The sequence below is a fragment of the Cetorhinus maximus genome, chromosome 12, assembly GCF_964194155.1.
Source record: "Cetorhinus maximus chromosome 12, sCetMax3.hap1.1, whole genome shotgun sequence".
Classification (NCBI taxonomy): domain Eukaryota; kingdom Metazoa; phylum Chordata; class Chondrichthyes; order Lamniformes; family Cetorhinidae; genus Cetorhinus; species Cetorhinus maximus.
In genome coordinates this window covers 85186729-85208781 of record NC_135890.1, presented here as the reverse complement: position 1 = coordinate 85208781, position 22053 = coordinate 85186729, and the positions used below count along the sequence as shown (strand labels likewise).

Sequence of the window (22053 nt, the reverse complement as noted above, 5' to 3'; positions counted from 1 at the left end):
TCTAACGCATGCCCCGATCCCTCCGAACCATATCCCCAGCACCTTCAGGCCGTCAGCCCTGACAGTGAAGGGGACAAAGGATCGGTCAGCCCAGTTCCCAAAGAACATGGCCTCGCTCTTCCCACGATTTACCTTGGCTCCCGAGGCCAGTTCGAACTGGTCGCAGATGTGCATCAGTCGGCGCACCGACAGCGGATCCGAGCAGAAGACGGCGACGTCGTCCATGTACAGGGAGGCTTTTACCTGAGTGCCTCCACTGCCTGGGATCGTCACTCCTCTTATGCCCGGATCCTTCCTGATGGACTCGGCAAAGGGTTCTATGCAGCACACGAAAAGGACAGGCGAGAGAGGACAGCCCTGCCTGACTCCAGATTTAATCGGAAAGCTATCTGTTTCCCACCCATTGATTGAGACTGCGCTACTGATGTTAGTGTAGAGCAGTTGGATCCAATTTCGAATTCCCTCCCCAAACCCCATTTTGGAGAGCACATCCCCCATGTAGGTGTGCGATATTCTGTCAAAGGCCTTCTCCTGATCCAAGCTGATGAGGCAGGTATCCACACCCCTGTCCTGTACATAGGCAATCGTATCCCTGAGCAGCGCCAGGCTGTCAGAGATCTTCCTGCCTGGCACAGAGCAGGTCTGGTCAGGGTGAATCACCAATTCCAGAGCGGATTTGACCCGATTGGCGATGACCTTGGACAGAATCTTATAGTCCATATTCAACAGAGAAATGGGTCGCCAATTTCTAATTTCCTCCCTTTCCCCCTTGTGCTTGTAGATGAGGGTGATGATGCCTTTCCTCATGGATTCTGACATACTACCGGCCAGGAGCATACTCTCGTACACCCCTAGCAGGTCTGGGCCGATCAAGTCCCACAGAGCCGAATACAACTCCGCCGGCAAGCCGTCGCTTCCGGGAGTTTTACTCTTCTCGAAGGACTCAAGGGCCTTAGTCAGTTCATCAGGAGTTAGCGGTTTGTCTAGGCTCTCCCGCGTACTGTGGTCTAAGACCTCCGTGATAGAGGACAGGAAGGACTGGGAGGCCGTGCTGTCCGTGGGCTTCACGTCATACAGTCCGGCATAAAAGGATTTGCTGATCCTCAGAATGTCGGACCGTGATGACTTTACTGAGCCGTCTTCTTCCTTCAGGCTGCTGATCACAGAGCGCTCTCTGTGTACCTTTTGGAAGAAGAAACGTGAGCACGTCTCATCCTGCTCCACGGAGCGGACCCTGGAACGGAAGATGATCTTGGAGGCCTCCGAGGCAGAGTGCGAGGCTTGCTGGCCCTTCACCTCTTGGAGCTCCTCCTTGACATCGACCCCCATCGACTGCAGCCGGAGCAGATTCTGCATCTTTTTCTGGAGTCGGGACATTTCCCTCTGTTCCTTTCTAGCTTTCTGGGTGCCTTTGCGGATGAAAAACCTCTTGATACTTCCCTTGATCACTTCCCACCAGTGTGTCAGGGACTCAAAGAGGGGTTTCACGGTTCTCCAACCTTTGTAATCCCTCTTGAGCTCCTCAATGTTCTCTGGGGTCAGCAGTTGCAGGAGTGTGCGATACCGCACCTCAGCTCCTACAGGCAATGGTCACGATGGTGGTCCCACGGGCCATCGATCTGGTCGGGCGGAAACGACTCTCGTTCCTCCGGCCTGGGTATTCTGCTGCGGGGAGGCAACTTCACCGTCTCCGAGGTCAAGGAGGTGGTGGGCGGGCGACTCCTCGTAGCAGACGTAATGTACAAGAACGCTCCACTCCGGTTAATTAATGTGTATGGCCCGGCACAAGGGGCTGAGCGGCTGGAGGTTTTTCAGCAGCTCCCACTGCTGCTGGCGACCTCCAGGCCGGTCATTCTGGGCGGGGACTTCAACTGCATCATCGATGCGGCTGGACGATCCGGCAGGGCCGGAAGCAGATTGGACGCTACGTCCAGATCCCTGATGGAAACAGTTAAGGATGCCAAGCTGCACGACGTCTTCAGCAACCCTGCAGACGGAGCGCAGCGTAGATACACCTGGTCGCGGCCAGACGGGTCCATTCGTTCCAGGATAGACTTCCTGTTTGTGTCCCGTGCATTCACAGTCAGATCCACCGAGGTCAAGCCGGTGTTCTTCTCTGACCACTGCCTCCTACTGGCGGACTGCCACTTGGAGAAGGACCTGAGGGTGGGCAGGGGGGCATGGAAGCTAAAAGGATAAAAGATGATTTTTTTTTTTTGTAAAAATATACTTTATTCATAAAAAATCTTCAATCACATTCAAAACCATTTCAAAAACAACATTACAAGGGTACAATCCAGGTTAAACTTTTACAAAATGTAAAAGATGATATTATTACACTGTAAAACTGTAGCCTGAAATTAAGCCATGGGTGCATGCTCGCATACTAATAGTGGATTTGACTGAAAGACCTCTTAGTGGAGGTGTCAACAATGTGCATGTATATAATATACTTAAAAACAGTAAAGTAGGAGAAATTTTGATCCCTCACATCATGTTTTTGTGTCCAGACTGCTGCAATCTACTCTTTGATGCACTAATATTTCATAATCAACCTATTTAATCATTTTAGCAGCACATTAACAACCTTCCTTTCCTGATGTCAAATGCCCAGACTAAGTGGAACCCTCTTCTTGACACTACACATTTAGTGTTGCATTTATTTCCCTAATCTCCTTGTTCTTCCCTATTCAAGTGCATGACCATAGAAATAATCCTGAAATTACTCCATGAAATCTTCCTCCTAAACTTGACTCTGTAACTCCTAAGTTCATTGTGCAGGACCTCTTCCACAACCTTTCTCAAAAAGAAACAGAAAGCCAATGATTTAGATTACATCAATGTATGAATCAGAATTACTCACTTAAAATAACCTGGATAATCACACAAAAAAAGAGAAACTGAGACATTTGATCCTGAAGCAAAAGTAGAATACCATGAATGCTGAAAATCTGAAGTAAAACCAGAATATAAACAGAAACCGTCTCAGGTTGATGAACTTTTGACAACCTGAAATGTTAACTCTGTTTTTCTCTCTCCACTGATGTTTGATTGGCTGAGTATTTCCAGAATTTTCTGTTTTTACTTCATCCTAGATTCTAATTTACAGACAGAAGCACAATTAAATCCTAATTGACCTTACCCTCTACTCCTCCCACACTAAAGTCTTATTAACCTTAGCAACAGAATAAAATAGCTTGCATTATATGAAAGAATAATCTGGTCATGATAAAGAAGTGTATCATCTGCTTTACACAAACAATCATCACAAGAGATCTGCTACACTCTTATGCCCAGTGCACATTTATTCCATCACAATATGGGAATCAGGTTTGTATGTGTGCACCTAATTGGTGTAAACTAATTACTTCTATAAGAGCAACAATCACAATAGCAGCAGGAAGGAATGTACAAATCAAACACAATGGAAGATGTTTAAAAGAAAGTAACTAAGAGGAACTACCAAGTACTTATGAAAAAACAAATCATCATAATTTGCAAATAAAAGAAAGAAGCAAAAACAATCAAATTGCTCCAAAATATATTTTGAAATCCCTTGACTACTATCTTGATTTCTCCATTAAGATGAGAGGTAATGTGTTTGACACAGAAAACAAAAAATTACAACCTCTATAAATTGATTTTTTAAAAAGTACTATACACTGTCATATTTAAAATACCTTTAATATATTTCATTGGAGGCCTGTCCCATGGCAATCACTCTAAAGAAAAGATAGAAGCCATAGAGCACCTTTCAAAACTTATGATGCCCCAAAGCACTTTACAGCCAATTAAATATTTCTGAAGTGTAGTTACTGTTGTGACGTAGGAAATGCAGCAGCCATTTACATGCAGCAAGATCACACAAACAGCAATGAAATGATTGCCAGATAATCTGTTTTGGTGATGTAAGCTGAAGGATAAATATATGTCAGGGAACCAAGGAGTACTACCTGCCCTTCTTCAAAACAGCACCATGCAATCTTTTATGTCCCGCTGAGAGGGCGGGATGGAGTGCTTGCTTTACATCACATCTGAATGATGGCACCTCTGACAGTGCAGAAATCTCTTTGTACTACAGTAGGAGTGTCAGCCTGGATTTTATGCTCAAATCTGTGTAGTAGGAGTTGAACCCATAATTTACAACTCAAAGACAAGTGTACTACCAACAACAGGGCTACAGCCAAAACTACACAGGAGATCCCCATAATGTGGCATGCTACAGCTTGTGCATGCACCAGTATGACTATACATAAGAAGTTTGTTCAGAGACTTTGAAGATACACTGAAAATGCTCCCCTTGTGCTCTTAACTAACCAATCAGAGTGTAAAAGTTCCGGGCAGCCTGGGAGTCTATGAAATGGTTTAGAACTCTATTTGACGGCACTGGTCTGTTTAATACTCTCCACACCAGATCCCAAGGGAACAAGGGAGGACTCCCATGTAAAATGCTTTGGAATTCCTCTGGCATGCTGTGTTTGCTTGTCACACTTCTGGGGTTCCTGAAATTTATATTTTGAGTTGAGTTGGAGCTGCTGCATTGGTGTTCCCAGTACATGGGCTGGGGTGTGCCAGGTGCCTCTGCCAGAGTGTGCTGAATGCATGTGCCAGGTGCATGTGCTGGAGTGTGCTAAGTGCATGTGCTGGGGTGTGCTGAGTGTGGATGCCTGGAGCAGTTCCAGCACATGGAAGGATGGAGACAGAGTCAGGACTGGCATGGAGGCAGAAGAATCCATATTTAGAGAGGATTTTTGCAAGGACCTGACCAAGCATCAACAATTTCTTCAATGTAATGAAAAGTATCTTGCTGAAGAGGTAATACAGGGCAATTACTCTCTACTTTTGTCTGGTTGCAATTTTTTTGTGTGTTAACCATGCACAAAGTTAAGATTGACCACCTGGACACTGCTGCAGCTGTGTGCAAATTTAAGAAGCTGAGAGAAAAGTCTCTTGATCAATGTTACGACTGTTCATTCAATGTGCTGGTGCTGCAAGTGCAGCTAATGATGACACTACCATAAAGTCACTTTATCATGGAAACCAAGTCTAATGCCGGTTCACAAGAAATAGCAGCTTTCTGCACTAATCTGGGTGGCAATGCAGAATTTCTGTAGAGACCATTCACAATCTAGTAGCTCTGAAAGTATTGTTAAAGGAAAATACTATAGTGCTTACAATGATGAGTAAGGATGATCCCGAGTATAACAATTCTCAAAATCAATAAATGTAACTTATGTCATCAACAATTTTCTATTAAATATGAAAGCAGATGTTCCATTGTCATGTATGCAGAATGCATGTGCAAAGATCTGGTGAAAAATCAAGAACTAACACTTCATACTGCATTATTTTTACAACAAAGGACACACCTCAGGAAAATCCCGTGACTGCGGCAGAAGTAAGAGAAATTTACCATGGTGTGAATCATAACTTAAGTTACTTAAAACAGCACGAGAGGAGGGAGCAGATAAAACAGCATGAGAGCGGTGGAGCAGATAAAACAGCGCGAGAGGAGGGAGCAGATAAAACAGTGTGAGAGCAGCAGAGCAGATAAAACAGCGCGAGAGAAGGGAGCAGATAAAACAGCTGGTGGTCCCCCAGAGCAGGACCGGGAGGCAGTGCAAGAGGAGCGGCGGCCTTGATAAGATTTAAAAGGAGTGAGAGCTGAGAGGCAGAGCAAAGATTTAAAAAGAGCGGGAGCTGAGAGTCAGAGTGGAGATTTAAAAAGAGCGGGAGCTGGACTCAGGGCTGAAAGTTGCGTGAGGACAGAACGAGAGTTCAGAGGAGACTTGGGGCTGAAAGTGGCATGAGGACGTCACAATTCAAAAAGTGATGCGACGTAATGGAGGCAGCTGATTGATAAGTAGGGTCAGGTGAGCACTTCTGCTTCTACTTTATCTGCTACTTAAACTGCTGCAGTCTATTAGCTCAAATAAAATAAGGTGAGGACTTTCGACTGTAGTGGGAGTGTTTGGAGCGGAATAAGGTCCCTAGCGTAATTAGTATTCTTTAAAGGGAGTAACTGATGAGCTTAATCTAAAGGGAAGTCATGGCAGCAGAGCTCACACTCGCGATATGCTCCTCCTGCACTATGTGGGAAGACATGGACACTTTCAGTGTCCCTGGCAACCATGTATGCAGGAAGTGTGTCCAATTGCAGCTATTGGCTAACCGCATTTTGGAGCTGGAGCTGTGGGTGGATTCACTGTGGAGCATCCACGATGCTGAGATTATCATGGACAGCATGTTCAATGAGGTGGTCACACCGCAGGTAAAGACTGAACAGGCAGAGTAGAGGAAGGCAGGTAGTCCAGGAGTCCCCTGTGGCCATCCCCCTCTCTAACAGACATACCGTTTTGGATACTGTTAGGGGTCACTACTTCTCAGGGGAAAGTCCCAGGAATCTGAATCCCTCCCCTCCACACCATTTCTTCCGCCATTATTCACCTGATATATCCTGTTATTTCTACTCTCACTAGCACATGGCACTGGTAATAATCCTGAGATTACTACCTTTAAGATCCTACTTTTTAATTTATGTCCTAACTCCCTATATTCAGCTTGTAGGACCTCATCCCTTTTTTTTACCTATGTCGTTGGTACCAATATATACCACGACCACTGGCTGTTCACCCTCCCCCTTCAGAATGCCCTGCAGCCTCTCCAAGACATCCTTGACCCTGGCAGGAGGGAGGCAACATACCATCCCGGAGTCTCTTTTGCAGCCGCAGAAACGCCTGTCTGTGTAACTACAGTCCAAAGTCCTCACCTTATTTTGTTTAAGCTAATGGACTGCAGCAGTTTAATTAGTAGAAAAGTAGAAGTAGAGGTACTCACCTGACTCTACTTACCAATCAGCTGCCTCCCCTGCATTACATCGCTTTTTGGATCATGATGTCACTTCCAACTCCACCACCTGAAGGTCCTGAGGGTACACCTCTCCTCTCCAGTCTCGGCCTTTGTTTTTTGTGCCCTTTTATACTGCTCTCACTGGCTTCTCTTCTCCGGTCTTGGCCTCAGTTGGCGCACCCTTTTATGCCGCTCTCGCTGGCCTCTTCTCTCCGGTCTAAAACTCACAATCTTCCAACCCTAACAACAACTTTTAGTTCATTGCTAAATCAAAGAAAGACTAGACTTTAGATAGAATTTAACCCTTAAACTCCCTCAGTCACCTATCTCCAACTGAAGCTCTCTACTGCAGCCAAACACAGCACTCCAGTGCAGGCAAAGTCAGCACTATAAGATAAATTGCTTCCAAAGTTTCTACCCAATACAGCAATTGCAAAAAAGAAAGTCTTGTGGATGCATAAAATAAAGTAGTATCGTTGAAAATGTTTTAGCTGCAAAGGTAGAGGAAATTTTAGTTAATCATCTTCAGTACATATTTCTCTCAGTTGGAACAGATATCTCAAATAAGGGATGGAAGAGTTGTTTGGTATATCTTAAGTATGGAAGGGACATGCTTACTTGATTTTTAACATGATAACGATGAGACAAGTGATGCCATTGCTGCACTCCTTTCAAATATTTCAGAACAGACTGGCCTTAGTGTAAACTGTGTGTCATCCCATAAAGCTGATAATGCCGCTGTCATTCTTGGGAAACATAAGTCAGTTTACAAGAAACTGAAACGACTGAAAGACAAAATGATTCAGGTTGGATGCAAGTGCCATGTAATTTATGAAAGCTTTGACTTTTGATGTAAAGTGTCTTATTCTGAAAGTGGGTGACAAGTTCTCTTCCATTTCTAAAAAGGCAGAACCTCTCAGTTCATTGTTTGACTTTGTAGAAATTGACTGCAAAGAACTTCTGCATCATGGGTCAACAAGCTGACCGTCCCTTCTGCCTGCTGTGTGGCGAGTCCTGAAATGCTGACTTGTACTAAAGACATATTTTATTTTGGAGAGGGAAGAAGAGTGTGTAAGGATTATCCAAGAGGCTTACAATGAGTAAGATCATAAACCTCTTCCTTGTACAACTGTAAGTTACGTTTACTTCCTACGTAACCTCAGTATTATTTCATGAAGAATTCCAAAAGCTAAAATGCAACAATTCCACCTGCACAGAGCAACACTGTGTCATGGAAGGTCATTGTTGTAAATGCAGAGTATGAAAGAGGCTAAGTTCTTTGGACAGTCAGGTCAAACTATTTTATACAAAGACCTACCAGAAAAGAGAATAAATTTTAATGACGAGCACATAAGATATTTTCAAAATGCATTGCCTTGACAAATCATATGATTGCCGGACCTCTGTTTTCAAACAAATGTCAATCCTGTCAATGGACAATGAAATGAAATGGTCTGAAATGAGAAGTTGTTGAAGGTTGACGCCCACTGCATTTTATTGCAAGTTAGACGAGATATAATTTCTAAGGACAAAAGAAAACGATGAATGTAAGATTTCAGACAAGGACAACGAGGATTTTTAAAAGAGTTTTAACTTTCATACTTTTAATCCCAGCCTCAAATGCATACGGTGAGAGTTTAATTACTCAGTTTTGGAGAAGGTAAGGAACCAGTTAGAAGAAGATCTTGTGAAGCAGAGTTGTAGATGTAATTGAACTGACTTTTACAAGAACTGCCGAGAAGCCAACCTAAGTACAGGTTTAGGAAGAAAGCACTGAAGACGCGTTTATAAAGTGGATGCAATGGCATTTTCAAATTACAGCAATTGTGTCATGTGAACAACCTCCAGAGTTGGCAAGGTAGCGTTTGAAGTCAGTGTCTGAGGGGAACATTTGTAGAGCGGAACTAAATGTTGAGGACATACAACGCCACACGGTGCAGTTTGAACAGAGGAAACGGTGCAACCAGAGAACGTATCCGGCCAGCAGGGGCTCTTTAACTAGGTTTTTTTCACTGTTATCATTTAGAATAAAGTTTACGGTTATGGGGTATGGGCGATAAGGATCTGGAGAAATTCCGACGACAGTGGAGGGAAGAGATTACGGAGCGCAACGTCTCGGCGGGCGTTACCTACGGCGAAAGGAGCAGCAAAAAGCGGCGCAAGCGGGGGCCGGGGCCCGGTTACCATGGGGACGGGGAGAGGGGTGACCCGTCAGCTCCGAGGCCCGGTTACCATGGAGACGGGGGTGACCCGGGACTCGGCCACGAGGACTGTGAGGGCGGGTCCAAGGCGGAGGGGCCGAGTGGCCGGCAGCAGGTGGTCCCAGGAAGCGCGGATTATTTCTACCTGGCCGAGAGTCTGCTGGAGGGCCGGACCAGCCCGCTCAGGGAGCGCCTGGAAGGTGGGCGATGCGGCGGGGTGAGGGGGGTCGCCGGCCGCAGGGGGACGGGGCCAGCAGCCCGGGCCTGTGACAAACCCTCGGACCGAGCCGGACAGACCCCCAGCAACAAGAGGGAGAACCTGCTCGATCAGCTCATCAATGATTTGGTAATCACTGCACTTTCTACCTCTCTCTCTCTCTCTCACCACTAAACAGCCAGCCTTCATTTAAAAACTGCTAGTGGATTTCCTGGCAGCTGGTGTTTTATGGGCGAAAAATAATCCCAGACATGACAATCTGCGATCGATATTTTAGACAAAAGTTTATCCGCAGGTTTCCAGCTTTGTGCCCATTGTTGTAGTCTTGACATTTTGTTAGGCTTCAATTTACGAGCAATAAATACGCACAATATTGGCGAATAAGGGACTAAAAGCCGAAGATGTGGAATTCCCTGGGGAAGTACTTAAAGGTCGATAACACTGCAATCTGGTTATTTGCGGTTGTAATGCGCCATAAGTCAAACTGTTTGATCACTGCTTAGTTAAGGTCACAGGCGCAGCTCACAGTCGAAAACCGACGATTGCAGAAGCTGCAATTTTCGAATTAATGGAAATTGTTTTGTCCTCTGTAAATGTTATTTACTAGTGGGAAATTAACTTTGTTTAGAAACTGAGCTGTGAGTGGGAGTGAAAGGCATTAGGCATTAACCACCAAGAGATCCCAAGGGCACAATTACTGCCTCTTCATTACATGTGCGAAAGCTCTGGGCACTGGCAAGCCATAAAGCTAATTGAAGGTTGTTGTTTGTGAGATCATCCAAGGTATTGGAGTTAAAAGCGGACACTACGAATCGTTTTAAGTTATTTCAGAATTATGTTCATTTGTTTCGGCACATCAAGATAACAGGATGCGCATATAAGAATTAAATTTACAGTCGTGACAACAGCAGCTTCCTCTAATGTCTTTAATTTCAACAACACGATTCAATCTATATCTCAAAAATATAAAAGAAAGGTGATACCAATATTCATTAGATTGGGGTTTTTTTGATAAACGTGTTCATTTCTCAAGGTGATGTTAACAGAAAAATATGAAAATGAAACTTTTATTCTTGTAACTGCATCTTCCATTCTCAATTTCTCCTTTCTCTCTATCTCTGTATCTAGTTCTTTCCCAACATTCGATAAGTCCCTACATTTGCAAAACTTTCACTAAAATAATATGTTTGGATTGCATTACTCATTTCTGGTGTGCAATAAATGTATAACTTATATTTTCTACGGAGTTTTTCATTAGTAGCAGTTGGAACTCTAATATGATTTGTAGTTTAATTTTCATGAATGCTCCTTAACCACTTCAGAATAGTGACCTGATGACTTCTCATAAGATGGCAGTAACGTAGTTGCATGGCTGTTGATTTTGATTTTAGTATTTTTAAATGTATAATCATGTCTTAATGTTTTGTCTGGTTACTCAATGATGTAGGAGTTAGGAATAGTGAGGATTAGGAAAAGGACGTCAAACAAAGGCAATTCTATCACAGACTGTTAAAGATCATGAAAGATCATTCAGTCATTTGCTTTCCCCAATAGCTTAGCTGGATCAGGCAGCAAGCAGCTGAGTTGTATAAACTAGAAAGGTTTTGAGTCAGATCACCGGTCTATGTTGAGTTGGTAGATAGTAAGGATACCACGGTTGTCTTCCACAACCCTGGTCTAGGGAGAGGAAACCCTGCAGTATCTCCACTTCTGCTGCTATTCAGCAAACCAGCAGAGGACATATATGGAAGATGGGTGAGGACAGGATTGGGCTTGTCTGGGATGGCTACCAGAAATCCAGTTCCTTGCTACCATTCACTCTCGTAGCTCTCAATAAAATAGGCACTACAATGGGTCTAGTACCTCTGAAACTGGAACCTAGCACATAATTAATGCCTTCAAGTGACCAAGTGAGGAAATTGGAAGAAAAAGGAAGGAAAACTTATATCTTTCAATCCAAAAATATATTAGAGTGTATAGGAGCTATTTGATTATATCATGCAATGATATAATCAAAATAGCTAATTTCAGTTCTTCTTGTATCATTTTGAAGTAACCTCTTTTAGTTTCCCTTATGAATTTATTTTATTAAACTTGTCCTGATGGAGCTGCAGCAGTAATTTAACTGATGTAAGTAAATTATTAAAAGTCCTATATAACATAATTTGTGTTGCAAAGTGGCTTCACCATTGTATTTGTGCATATTTTGCACTGTAGTTTGAGCAGAACGCTTCCCAGATAAAATTTGGGTGAAATAATGTGAGACTGTCGTCAGTGTTTAAAAAGTTGGCTACCTCAGAGATTCTTAGTTTGATTTTTTTTTTAATATTGAAAGAGAGCTGATGAGATGGTTGACTCTCCAAATAAGCACAATGATTCCCTGGCTGTGATGTGCTTTAAGATGTCCTGGAAGATCGATCTTTCCCTTCATTTAAAATGTAGCTAGCATTTGGTTGCTGGTGAACAAAGTCCTATGATTGTGCTTGTCAAGTCCTGTTTTGCCTAGCCAGCGAATTGCAGGGTGCCATCAGTATAACAGTGTCTGTGGTATAATGATGAACCAAAACATTAGTTATAAAGGTGGGGAAATGCTGATAATTTTTCTTTGAAAAGGTGCCTGTGTGAAGAAAAACTTGTTTTTCTGTTTCACTTTACAATCAATGTAAATTTTGTTAGCTTTACATGACTGTAACTGTGTTTCCATATACAGGCAGTAGGCTTAGAATTCGCCACACAGGCAAACTTTATCTGCACACCAGCAGCATTACTGTTGTAATGACCAAGTTACCAACCATTTATGTGCGCATCTGCTCTACTTGTGGTCATGTTTGTGTAGACTGAGTACAGTTAGTTCTAATTATTTTTAAATGGTTAGTGTCTTATGCTTAAGTAGTTGCAGTCTTGAAGTTATTGACATGTGAAGTGAATTCTTAATCCCATATATTTGGGGTAACTAGGTTCATACAGTAATGTACAATGTGTAATCCTAGCATAATGGATGGCTGGCTGGCAGAGAGTAGTAATTCAATCTTAAGCATTCTGTGTATCAAAACTGCTCCAAATTTACTCTCATGCCTTATTGCATCCTACGACCTGCTGGATTGTTTTTCTACCTCAAAATTACAGGCAAAAAATTGCTATTTTTTATGATTCACCTATAACAGACAGCAGAAGCAGCTCGTATTGATTCATTCAAACTCATTAGATTTATCTCCAGAAAATAACATTTTGGCATACAGTATGAACAACTTTAGACATGATGTGGTAAGTATAGCATGCTTCTGGGAAACAGGTCATTTTGGACCTATGGTTTCCAAAGCTTTCCACCACTAGGGTTGTTTTAACATATCTGGATTTATTGTAGACTAATTGATAAAGGTTGCTTGCTATGATTAGTCAACAACTCCATTATCAGTGTACCATGCAACCACAAGGATGGTAGAAGGTGAACTAGATGGAACCTGGTCTTTTTTTCCATCTAGCAATCCCTATGAAAACCTAGTATAGGTTATATTTATAACTCAATCCTATATGTTCCAGACCTTTCTATCCATCCAGGTTTTTGACTCATTGCATCTTGTCCTCCACCCCAGCACACCAATGTACCCATTCCTCCCTCATCTGGTACCACCAAAACAAATTAACACGTCATTCATCGCATTTGCTGTTCGTTCGATTTTGCTGGTGCAAACGGGCTGTTGCGTCTTCGCACACAACAGTAACGATTACATTTCAAAGGGAAAGTATTAGATGGGAAATGCTTTGGGATACCTTGGAAAAATGCACTAGATGGATTGTTTTCTCAGCTACAACCTGTAGACTCTCCATCAATTTCCTCCGAACCTCCTGTAACAGGTTTCACCTGCAATAATTAAAACACCCAGTTCCTTTGTTTAAGAGTTCTGAAGTCTTGGGCTTATTTTATTGAATCAGACAGAAGCAATGAAATGTTGCTTTAAAAACAGTAATCGATCTCTATTAATTTAAGGAATATTACTTTCCTAAGCTATGCTAAATGGAGCCATGTCCAAAATTATCAAATGGGGAGATTAAATATTGAGGTCAGCAATTATGTACAAAAACAAGAATTGCTCTCACTGCCAAAAACCTGAAGCACTCTCTTTGTGCCTTAAGCTATTTTCCACCTCCAGTCCAATGAATAATATAGTATCCAATATCCAGACAAAACGATGAGCTGCTGCAAATTGTAGCTTGAAACAAATTACTTAAAGTAGTTGATTTATACATCTTGAAGCTATTTGAATGAATATTTCTTATTGCATATTTAACACTGTCCAAGGCTCAAAAAAAAATTCAGTCGAATCAAATAATCTTGTACCACAGAAGGAGTTCCTTTGGCCCATTGTGTTTTGACAAGGCTATACAATTTGTTCCACTCCCCTGCACTTTCCCCATAACCCTGCAATTTTTTTCCTTTCAAGTATATATGCAATTCCCTTTTGATAGTATTGAATTTGCTTCCACCACCCTTTCTGGTAGTGCTTTCTAAATAATAATAAACTGCATGAACAAATTCTCTTCATATTCCTCTGGTTCTTTTGGCAATTATCTTAAATCTCTGTATTCTGGTTACTTCTCTCCTACCAGTGGAAACAATTCCTGCTTACTTCCTCTATCAAAAGCACTTAAACTTTGAATACTAAGGATTGATTTCTAAGGAGATCAGTCCCAGCTTCTGTAGTTTCTCAACATAACTGAAGTCTTTCGTGCCTCATAATCCCAGTAAATGTCCTCTGCACCCTCTTCACGTTTTTGACAGCCTTGCTAAAGTTTGATGCTCAAAAGTGAGGACAATACTCTAGCTACGGCCTAACCAGTGATTCATAAAGGTTTTTAACGTAACTTAATTGTTTTTGTACTCTCTGTCTCTACTTATAAAGCCAATGTGCTTTTATCACAGCTTTATCAATTTATTACGCACCTTCCAGGATTTGTGTGTGTGACCCCCAAGTCTTTGTGTTCTTGCAACACTTTTAAGATTGTATAATTTAGAATGTTGATTCTGTTGAAAAAGTTGTTGGTGAAAGGATAGGCAAAATCTACTTGCTACGGCTTTAAGTGTTTGACATCTTGAATTATCGGTCCTGTGGGCCCTCTGGCTTCACACAGACGTGCGAGTAGGATCACGGTAACAAGCTTCAACATTGGGATTTCAGTTACACATTCAATAGGATACATTTACACATTTAGGTATGAAGAGCCACAGGCGGAAAAAGTACTCTGACTGCCTCTAGCATAATTCATTCGGACACAAGCAGATAATTGTATTTCTTTTAAATATCTGTTGGAATCTGCTGCTTTGAAGTGTATAATAAAACTTGTACTTGCTGTCTGTTGCAGGATGAAATAAATGAAATCCCCTTTTTTGATATTGACCTGCCGTATGAGCTAGCACTGAAAATATTTGCATATCTTGGTAAAACTGAACTTGGAAGATGTGCTCAGGTAAATATAACAGTTTAATCCAATCTATAAAGGCAGTTAGTAAGTTTTTCAGGTAGACTTAATTATAATTTGTCAAAGTATACTTTTCTGTGTTCTCAACTTTTACAATTTGATTTAAAAATTGCAGAAGATCTTTCAGTGGGGTAAGTTTTTTATTAAGTGGCTTGAATTTGAATATCAGAGGATCAGAAGGGAGGTTACGAGCAGTTAGTGCAGAAATGATTTGAGAATTGAGATCAGCACAAGTATCTATACTTGTCCATTTCCATTTAATTTGACCTTAACATGTAATTTTAGAATTCAACATTTAAATAAATGTAGGGATTTAGACTCTAACCCCAGAGTAGGGAATTCTTGTTGAGAAATGACTTTATTGGCAAAAAGGACAATCATTACTTTAGAATGCAAACTAACAAGGTCTATTGGACAACAAAGGTTAATTCGAAGGTTACGGGGAGAAGGCGGGAGATTGGGTTGAGAAACTTATCGGCCATGATTGAATGGCGGAGCAGACTCAATGGGCCGATTGGTCTAATTTCTGCTCTTATGGTCTTAACATTCTACTAGTCGAGGCATGGCACCAAGCTCAAGTTCGACACATTGGTCTGTCTTTCCGTGGATCCTGGGTCTTCTGGAGTCCTCTCTTGTTGGTTCCTTGAACCTGCTCCCTTGACTTTCAATGTCCTTCAAGATTTTAACTTGGTCATCTTAACTCCAACATATATACTGATCCATTGCAGCTTTAAGACTTCAATACTAGTGGATCCTATTCTCTCTTTCTCTATTTGGTAGAGAGACTTTTCCAACAAAGACTATTCACTTTCTCTTAAGGCAATTAGCTTTAGCCCTAATACTGATCTGGGTTCTTACGGCAACCCTCAACCTATGATTACCCATTGATTGGTAATGTCCCACGCAAGTACTAACTTCCTACTAAGTGCCCTACTACTAATTCTAACTTTCTCTCCCAGCAAGAGCCCCTGTAACACATATCATGAGATGAAAGTGCAAAAACCCCAGCGATGCTTCCCTAATTTTACACCTTTATTGCAGGCAGCCTTTGCAACATCCAGCCCAAGTATGTGCACCTGTGTCGACACAACTAACAATTGCTAACCAAATATTTGCAATTCTTGACTAGTGGGAAGAGTGCTCCTAGCTTCCCCACAATAACCTAACTTTAACTTGTGCCCCTTCGACTGGCGACCCACCTTAATTTTCTAGCCAATCAGTATTGATTGGTTGATTTCTGTTTCCTGTTAATGTTCGACTCACAAATGTGCAAAAATGTGTGCTAGCTGTAAAGTTGAACTACAGTTTTTTAAAAATTCTTTCATGGGGTCTGGGCATTGTCAGTGAGGCCAGCATTTGTTACCCAACTTGAAATGCCCTTGAACTGAGTAGCTTGCTAGGTCTTTTCAGAGGGCAGTTAAGAGTCAACCACATTGCTGTTGGTTTGGAGTCACATGTAGACCATGCAGATTTCCTTCCCTAAAGGGCAATAGTGAACCAGATGGGTTTTTAACGACAATTGATGATGGTTTCGTGGTCACCATTACTGAACCTAGCTTTATATTCCAGATTTATTAACTGAATTCAAATTCCGCCAGCTGCCATTGTGGGATTTGAACCCGTGTCCCCAGAGCATTAGCCTGGGCTCTGGATTATTAGTCCAGCGACATTACCATTACACTACTATCTCCCCATTGAGGAGATGCCAACTTTCTTAACAACGTTCCAATAATACATACAAATTAAGACCTTTCATCATTAACCTTATGTACAGTACCAGTTGATAACAAGCTTTATTAATTACACAAATGTGCCAATGAGGTGAGTCTAACATAAAGCTCAAATGTGTTATGCTGCTATTTTTTAAAAAATAGACTTAGCTAAGACTGTTTAGGGTTGTGGGGCCCATCTTTTCTTAAAATAGAATAATTTTCTTCTCCATTACCATTCCCCACAATAATGAGATCCTTTTGTTTCTCAGGTGAGTAAAGCCTGGCAGGTTATTGCAGAGGATGAGGTGCTTTGGTACAAGCACTGCTTGAAGGCAGGCTACCAGGTTAAGGCAGACATTGGTGACTTCACATGCTGGAAGGCTGTTTTACGAGATTCCATGAAGAAGGAACAAACATTGCAAGCCAACTGGAAGGTAAATCTGATAATTGCGTAAAGCATGATTAATTATGTTCTATTGTAACTCCTTCGAGTACATTCACAGTTCTTGACTTTTTTTTTGTTCAAGTCCTGGAGTGGGACATGAACCCACAACCTTCTGACTCAAAGGTGAGGGTGCTATGAACTGAGCCTATGAACTATGGGCATTCGCAGCTAAATTGATCTGTCTATATAAAAGTATTGAAACATGTCTGTCATGCTTCAGAAGTCAGACATTCAAATTTCTGGAGCACATTTTTATATAATAAAAAAATGAAACCCTATTGTTTCCAGTCTAACAGGATGTTACTAGCAATAGAAAATAACTCCTAATTTACTTTGAGTACATTTATTGCCCTCTGTAAGGCAAAGCCATTTGATTATGTGACCCTCTGCATTTTAGCTACAGAATAACACGTATGTATAATTCTTTTGTACTTTAAAACAACACACCTTCCAGTGAGTAACATCATCCATCTGTAAATAAAACTGGAGAGTCCCTGATCTGTGCTGAATTAGCATATTTCAACAGGGTGATAGTGACTTCACTGCTGCCTTGACTGTGATCAATTAACTCCACACAAGCCAGGAATCAAACTTGGAATTTTTGGGATCTGTATGTCTCAGCCACACACTAGATGAGTGCACTGAGCCATCATGAGATCTGTTTTAATTACGTGAAGTGCATGTTAAACTCTTTGCAAGCATTTTTTCATGATGTGCTAAAATTTTCCATTCCTCTTCAATCCTCTTTTTAAAAAAAGTGAGAGAATTGGAAAATGTTAGTTACCCTCTTTTCTAGGTATTGTAAGTCTTGTTTCTTTTGTTTTGTTTGATTGTGACTTGCATTGTCCTAATATTAAATATTGGTGACATCATCTAAAATCTCCCTCAGAGGAGTTTTTTTGTGTCTCAGTATAGGGGAGTCAAATTAGATTAAATAGATAACTCATCAGAGTATTTCAGCAATCTAGTATCTTCTACCATGTACAGTCATTTATCTCCCTCAGACTATTGGATTTCTAACACCTTCCACAGATATTTTACTCAGGATGTCGTTAGCAATGTTTAAAGTAAAATATTCAAAAAGTCTGCCATTAGCAACAAAACTCAAACAGATGTTAATTATTAGCAACTATATATGCAAGTATTTGAAAGTGTGATATATCTTTTTAAAATGCTTTTCTGAAGGCACTGACTCTTGCTGGGATACAATTTCCTGAGTGGCAGCCATCCTTCAGCACCTCACCCAAATGGCCATTTCATATGTCCATGCATGTCCATACACATTTTCCAACATGGGTCATAGGTTAACTATCAAAATTAAAATTGTACCTGAATTCTCCCCATCTTAGCTCTGGACATTTGCAGCGTCCAATCCGAGATAAATGAACTGGGCACATACTGGAAAATGAACCTGGCAGCACCAGGTCTCTAGAGCTTGGTTCAACACCAGGCAGTGCATTTATCTGTTGGTGAGTCATTAGGAGAGGAATATTTTCCCTTTTTGAACTTTGTACACAACATATTTTCTAGTTTAACGATGATGAAGCTGACTTGTCAGCTTCCATTCATGCAGATTTTTCAATGTATTTACTGTTGACTATAAATTTAGAGTGCATTTTTTTTTTGTTTTACTACTTTAGAGAGCAAATTCCAGATCCTGATGAATACCACTTTTTTATGGATGGCTAGAATATTTATCACGTACTCTGAGATGACTGTTCCTCGAATTTTCCTTCCTTTGCACCCCCACCATTGCAGGGTGAAATATTCTGCCTCCGTTTGGCACTTCTGCATGGTGATTGACCTATATTAGGAAATTTGCAATACTTGAAATAATTGATGACAGCTTGTCTCTCCGAGCAGTCTGTACCGCTTGCGTTTTTTTTATCTGAGCCCCTATATTCTTTTTGGTCCTATGAATTAATGATCTGCCTAGCCAATTGGAAATAATGTTTGAAGGATGACCTCACTGACACCAATACATGTGAGGAGGTTTCACAATGGATGTTCATTCAGGCAACAAAACAGAAACAGCTTTTTAACACTGTGGAATTGAACTCCTGCACAAAATAGCATATACATCACATTTATGGAGAATAGCTCCCCCTTAGGCATTTTCAGTAAGTCTGTACTGCAGTGCTTATCTGCATATAGTGATAGTTATAATGCAAGTCAGAGAAAAAAATAAATAATGCTGGATGCTCAATAAACCTTTCCAGGTACAGTATAATGTAATTGGTTTGAATCACTGCTTAATTATTAATTTCAGGGCCACTTCAACTGTCCATAAATTTCACAGCCCTTCATAAGAGGGGCAACTAATTTCCTATATGCACTCTTGAAAATGTATGTAAAATTATCAATTTTCATCTTGTACATCTGTGTTTATACATCTCTCAAAATGTTATATTAATAAAAGGAATATCTGATTAAAATGTATTCCAAAAATACTTAGTTGTACTTGATTAGTGTACTTTTGGAAGAAGTCAGGAAAAGAATATTCTTTGTACTCTCTTTCCCTTTGGTGGGCTGTTTGCAAAGGCCATAGGTGGGACATAATTGATTAATGCCCTGGGGATAAATACTAATTATTTCCAGCACCTGGGTGAACTTTGCATCTGTTATTGTTATGTAGTCCATCTACTTGGGTGATTCATCTGCCTTTGAAATAGCATTTAATCATAAACCAGGATATATTTCATTTAGACGAACAAGGTACCACCATGTGGTAACAAATTAAAATGGCCACAAAGTTCGCTAACTACTAAGGTTCCATTAAGAAATATAGCCTTTTATGGCATTTCTCCATTAACAAATTCTTTACAGTAGAGGTGAATTTCCTCATGATGTGATGTTCACTTTACTGATCACTTTTGTTGCCCTCAGCTCTTGCTAGCATTTTAGCTGTCAAAGTCTCCCAGCCAGCGACCTTAACTAAATTTTAAAAGTTGTGCCCCTGTACACAATCTCTCACGTTCACTCTGTTTAGTTTTATATAAAAGGATTAACATGTATCATGGCAGCAGCACAAAAAGTAGATTTTTTACCTCTGTTTTTAATGAAAGTGTATATTTGTAAAGAACCCTCCAGTTTGTGTCAAATCAAAGCGTCAAAACATATAGTCATAGTCATATCCAAGACTAAGTCCAAGTTGGATAACCAAGTGACAGCACTGTGTTGTTGGTTGGATTGTCTTGAATCCTGTGGCAAATTTTTGTAGGCCACATTCATTCACATTGTGATGAACAGTCTGAACTGGGTGACCGCAGTCGCATGTTGGGCTGCCCTTGAAATTCTATTTGTGGAAGAAGTGTGATGGCCTTGCATGGAGAGTGCAGATCCTGTTGAATGTAGACCACAGTCTTTGAGGGAGGCTAAACCTTGACTGCTCAACTGTCGGATCGCTCACCAGATTTTTGGCAACATTGATGTTAGCATACAGGTTGGGCCATTTGCCACTTCTGTCAAAACCGGCATCTCTCAAATAATTTGCCATGCTCCAGAGGGTTTACGTGATTTGAGTTGCATATTTGTTAGGTTCTGAATGTCTTCATGGATTGGCAGTTCTTGGCTGGCTTTAGTGTGGTCAAATTCTTTGTGTTTTTGCTTCTGTGTACATCAGAAGGTGAGATATTAGACAGGACTGGGAGCCATTGTACAGGTGTTAATTTCAGTATACCATTGATTATCTGCATTGATGTATTGAGGGGACCTGGAGTTCGCTGTGAGCCAGTCAGTTGCTGAGGTGGAAAACAGTGACTGTGGTCCTAGTAGGGTTTGGGTGGAGGTTCCAGTAGTAGAAATATTGTTTCATCGCTTCTAAGTCCTGGGACAAAGTGCTGTTGGGTAGCAAGGGCCAGATCATCAGCTTAGGCAAACTTCCTAGAGGTGATGGGACACATGTCATGCACATATATATTGAAGAGCTTTGGAGTTAAAACATAGCCTTGCGGAAGTCTGTCATTTGGGGTCCTGTGGAGCTTGTTTGATCTCTGAGTGAAACGATGTATCTTCGATTGCTAAGCATTGAAGAAAGCTCACGAGTTGTAGCCTGGCACTAGAGAAGTCTGGCAGCTTTCACCAGAAGACCATGTTGCACACAGTGTCATATGCTGATGAAAAATCAATGAGTGCAGCACCTGTCTTGAAAATGCCTTGGCAGCCAGTCTCAATATGGGTGGTTAGTGTGAGCACTTGGTCAACATAGCTCTTATTAGATCTGAAACCAGCTTGCTCCTTCAGAAGTTTGGGCTCCACCAGTGGAGAGAGTTGGAGGAGATGCTTAAACAATTCATAAGAGATACATAGCAGAGGTGACAACCTTCACGTGGTGCACCCTGTGTTTAACTAATGTCATTGCTTTTATACTTGGAATCTGCTCAGAAACCTTGGAGCTGCTTCACCTGGTCAACATCAGCCTGCCAAAGTACCAAAGTATCAGCAAATGCTTTTGCTTCTAAGCAGTTCCCCAACCCCAAGGTCATTTCAGCTAAGGAAGCTTGTAATGAAGTTCAGAAGGAACTTTCCAAGGCCATTTCATCAGCTCCTTCCACATCCCTGTTTTCTTCTTACGCCAGAGCTGACATTGACACAGGTCTAAGTGATGACTAAATTAGCAGTGCCTGTATCTCTGGACATACTACACTATTTGTTTAGGCAATAAATGAGAGAAACTACCAGTTTTGAGAGAATCAAAAACCAACAAAGTAGCTGATTTACTGCATATTACATCCTTGTGCAGGGCATTTTTTATTCTTTGGGATATAAGCGTCATTGGCAAGGCCAGCATTTGTTGCCCATCCTTAATTGCCCTTGAAGGTGGCGGTGAGCCGCTGCCTTAAACCACTGCAGTCCAACTGGTGTGGGTACTCCAGGATTTTGACGCAACAACCGTGATGGAACCACAAAATGGTTCCAAGTCAGAATGGTGTGTGGCTTGGAGAGGAACTTGCAGCTGGTGGTGTTCCCATGCATCTGCTGTCCTTGATCCTCTTGGTGGCAGAGGTCTTGGCTTTGGAAGGTGCTGTTGAAGGAGTCTTGGTGAATTGCTGCAGTGCTTCTTGTATATAGTACACACTCCCGCCACTGCATCGGTGGTGGAGGGAATTAATGTATAAGTTGGTGGATGGAGTATCGATAAAGTGGACTGCT

General features: G+C 41.5%; 1 protein-coding gene across 1 annotated transcript in view; it reads left to right on the top strand.

Moving 5' to 3' along the window:
* Positions 1–8781: 8781 nt before the first annotated feature.
* The window catches only part of fbxw8 (F-box and WD repeat domain containing 8), a 165141-nt gene continuing 151869 nt past the window's right edge, over positions 8782–22053 (top strand). The window contains exons 1-3 of the mRNA XM_078554028.1: positions 8782–9396; positions 14629–14733; positions 16727–16891. Coding sequence (XP_078410154.1) covers positions 8899–9396; positions 14629–14733; positions 16727–16891 — 768 coding nt within the window. The 5' untranslated portion in view covers positions 8782–8898. The remainder of the gene's footprint in view (positions 9397–14628; positions 14734–16726; positions 16892–22053) is intronic.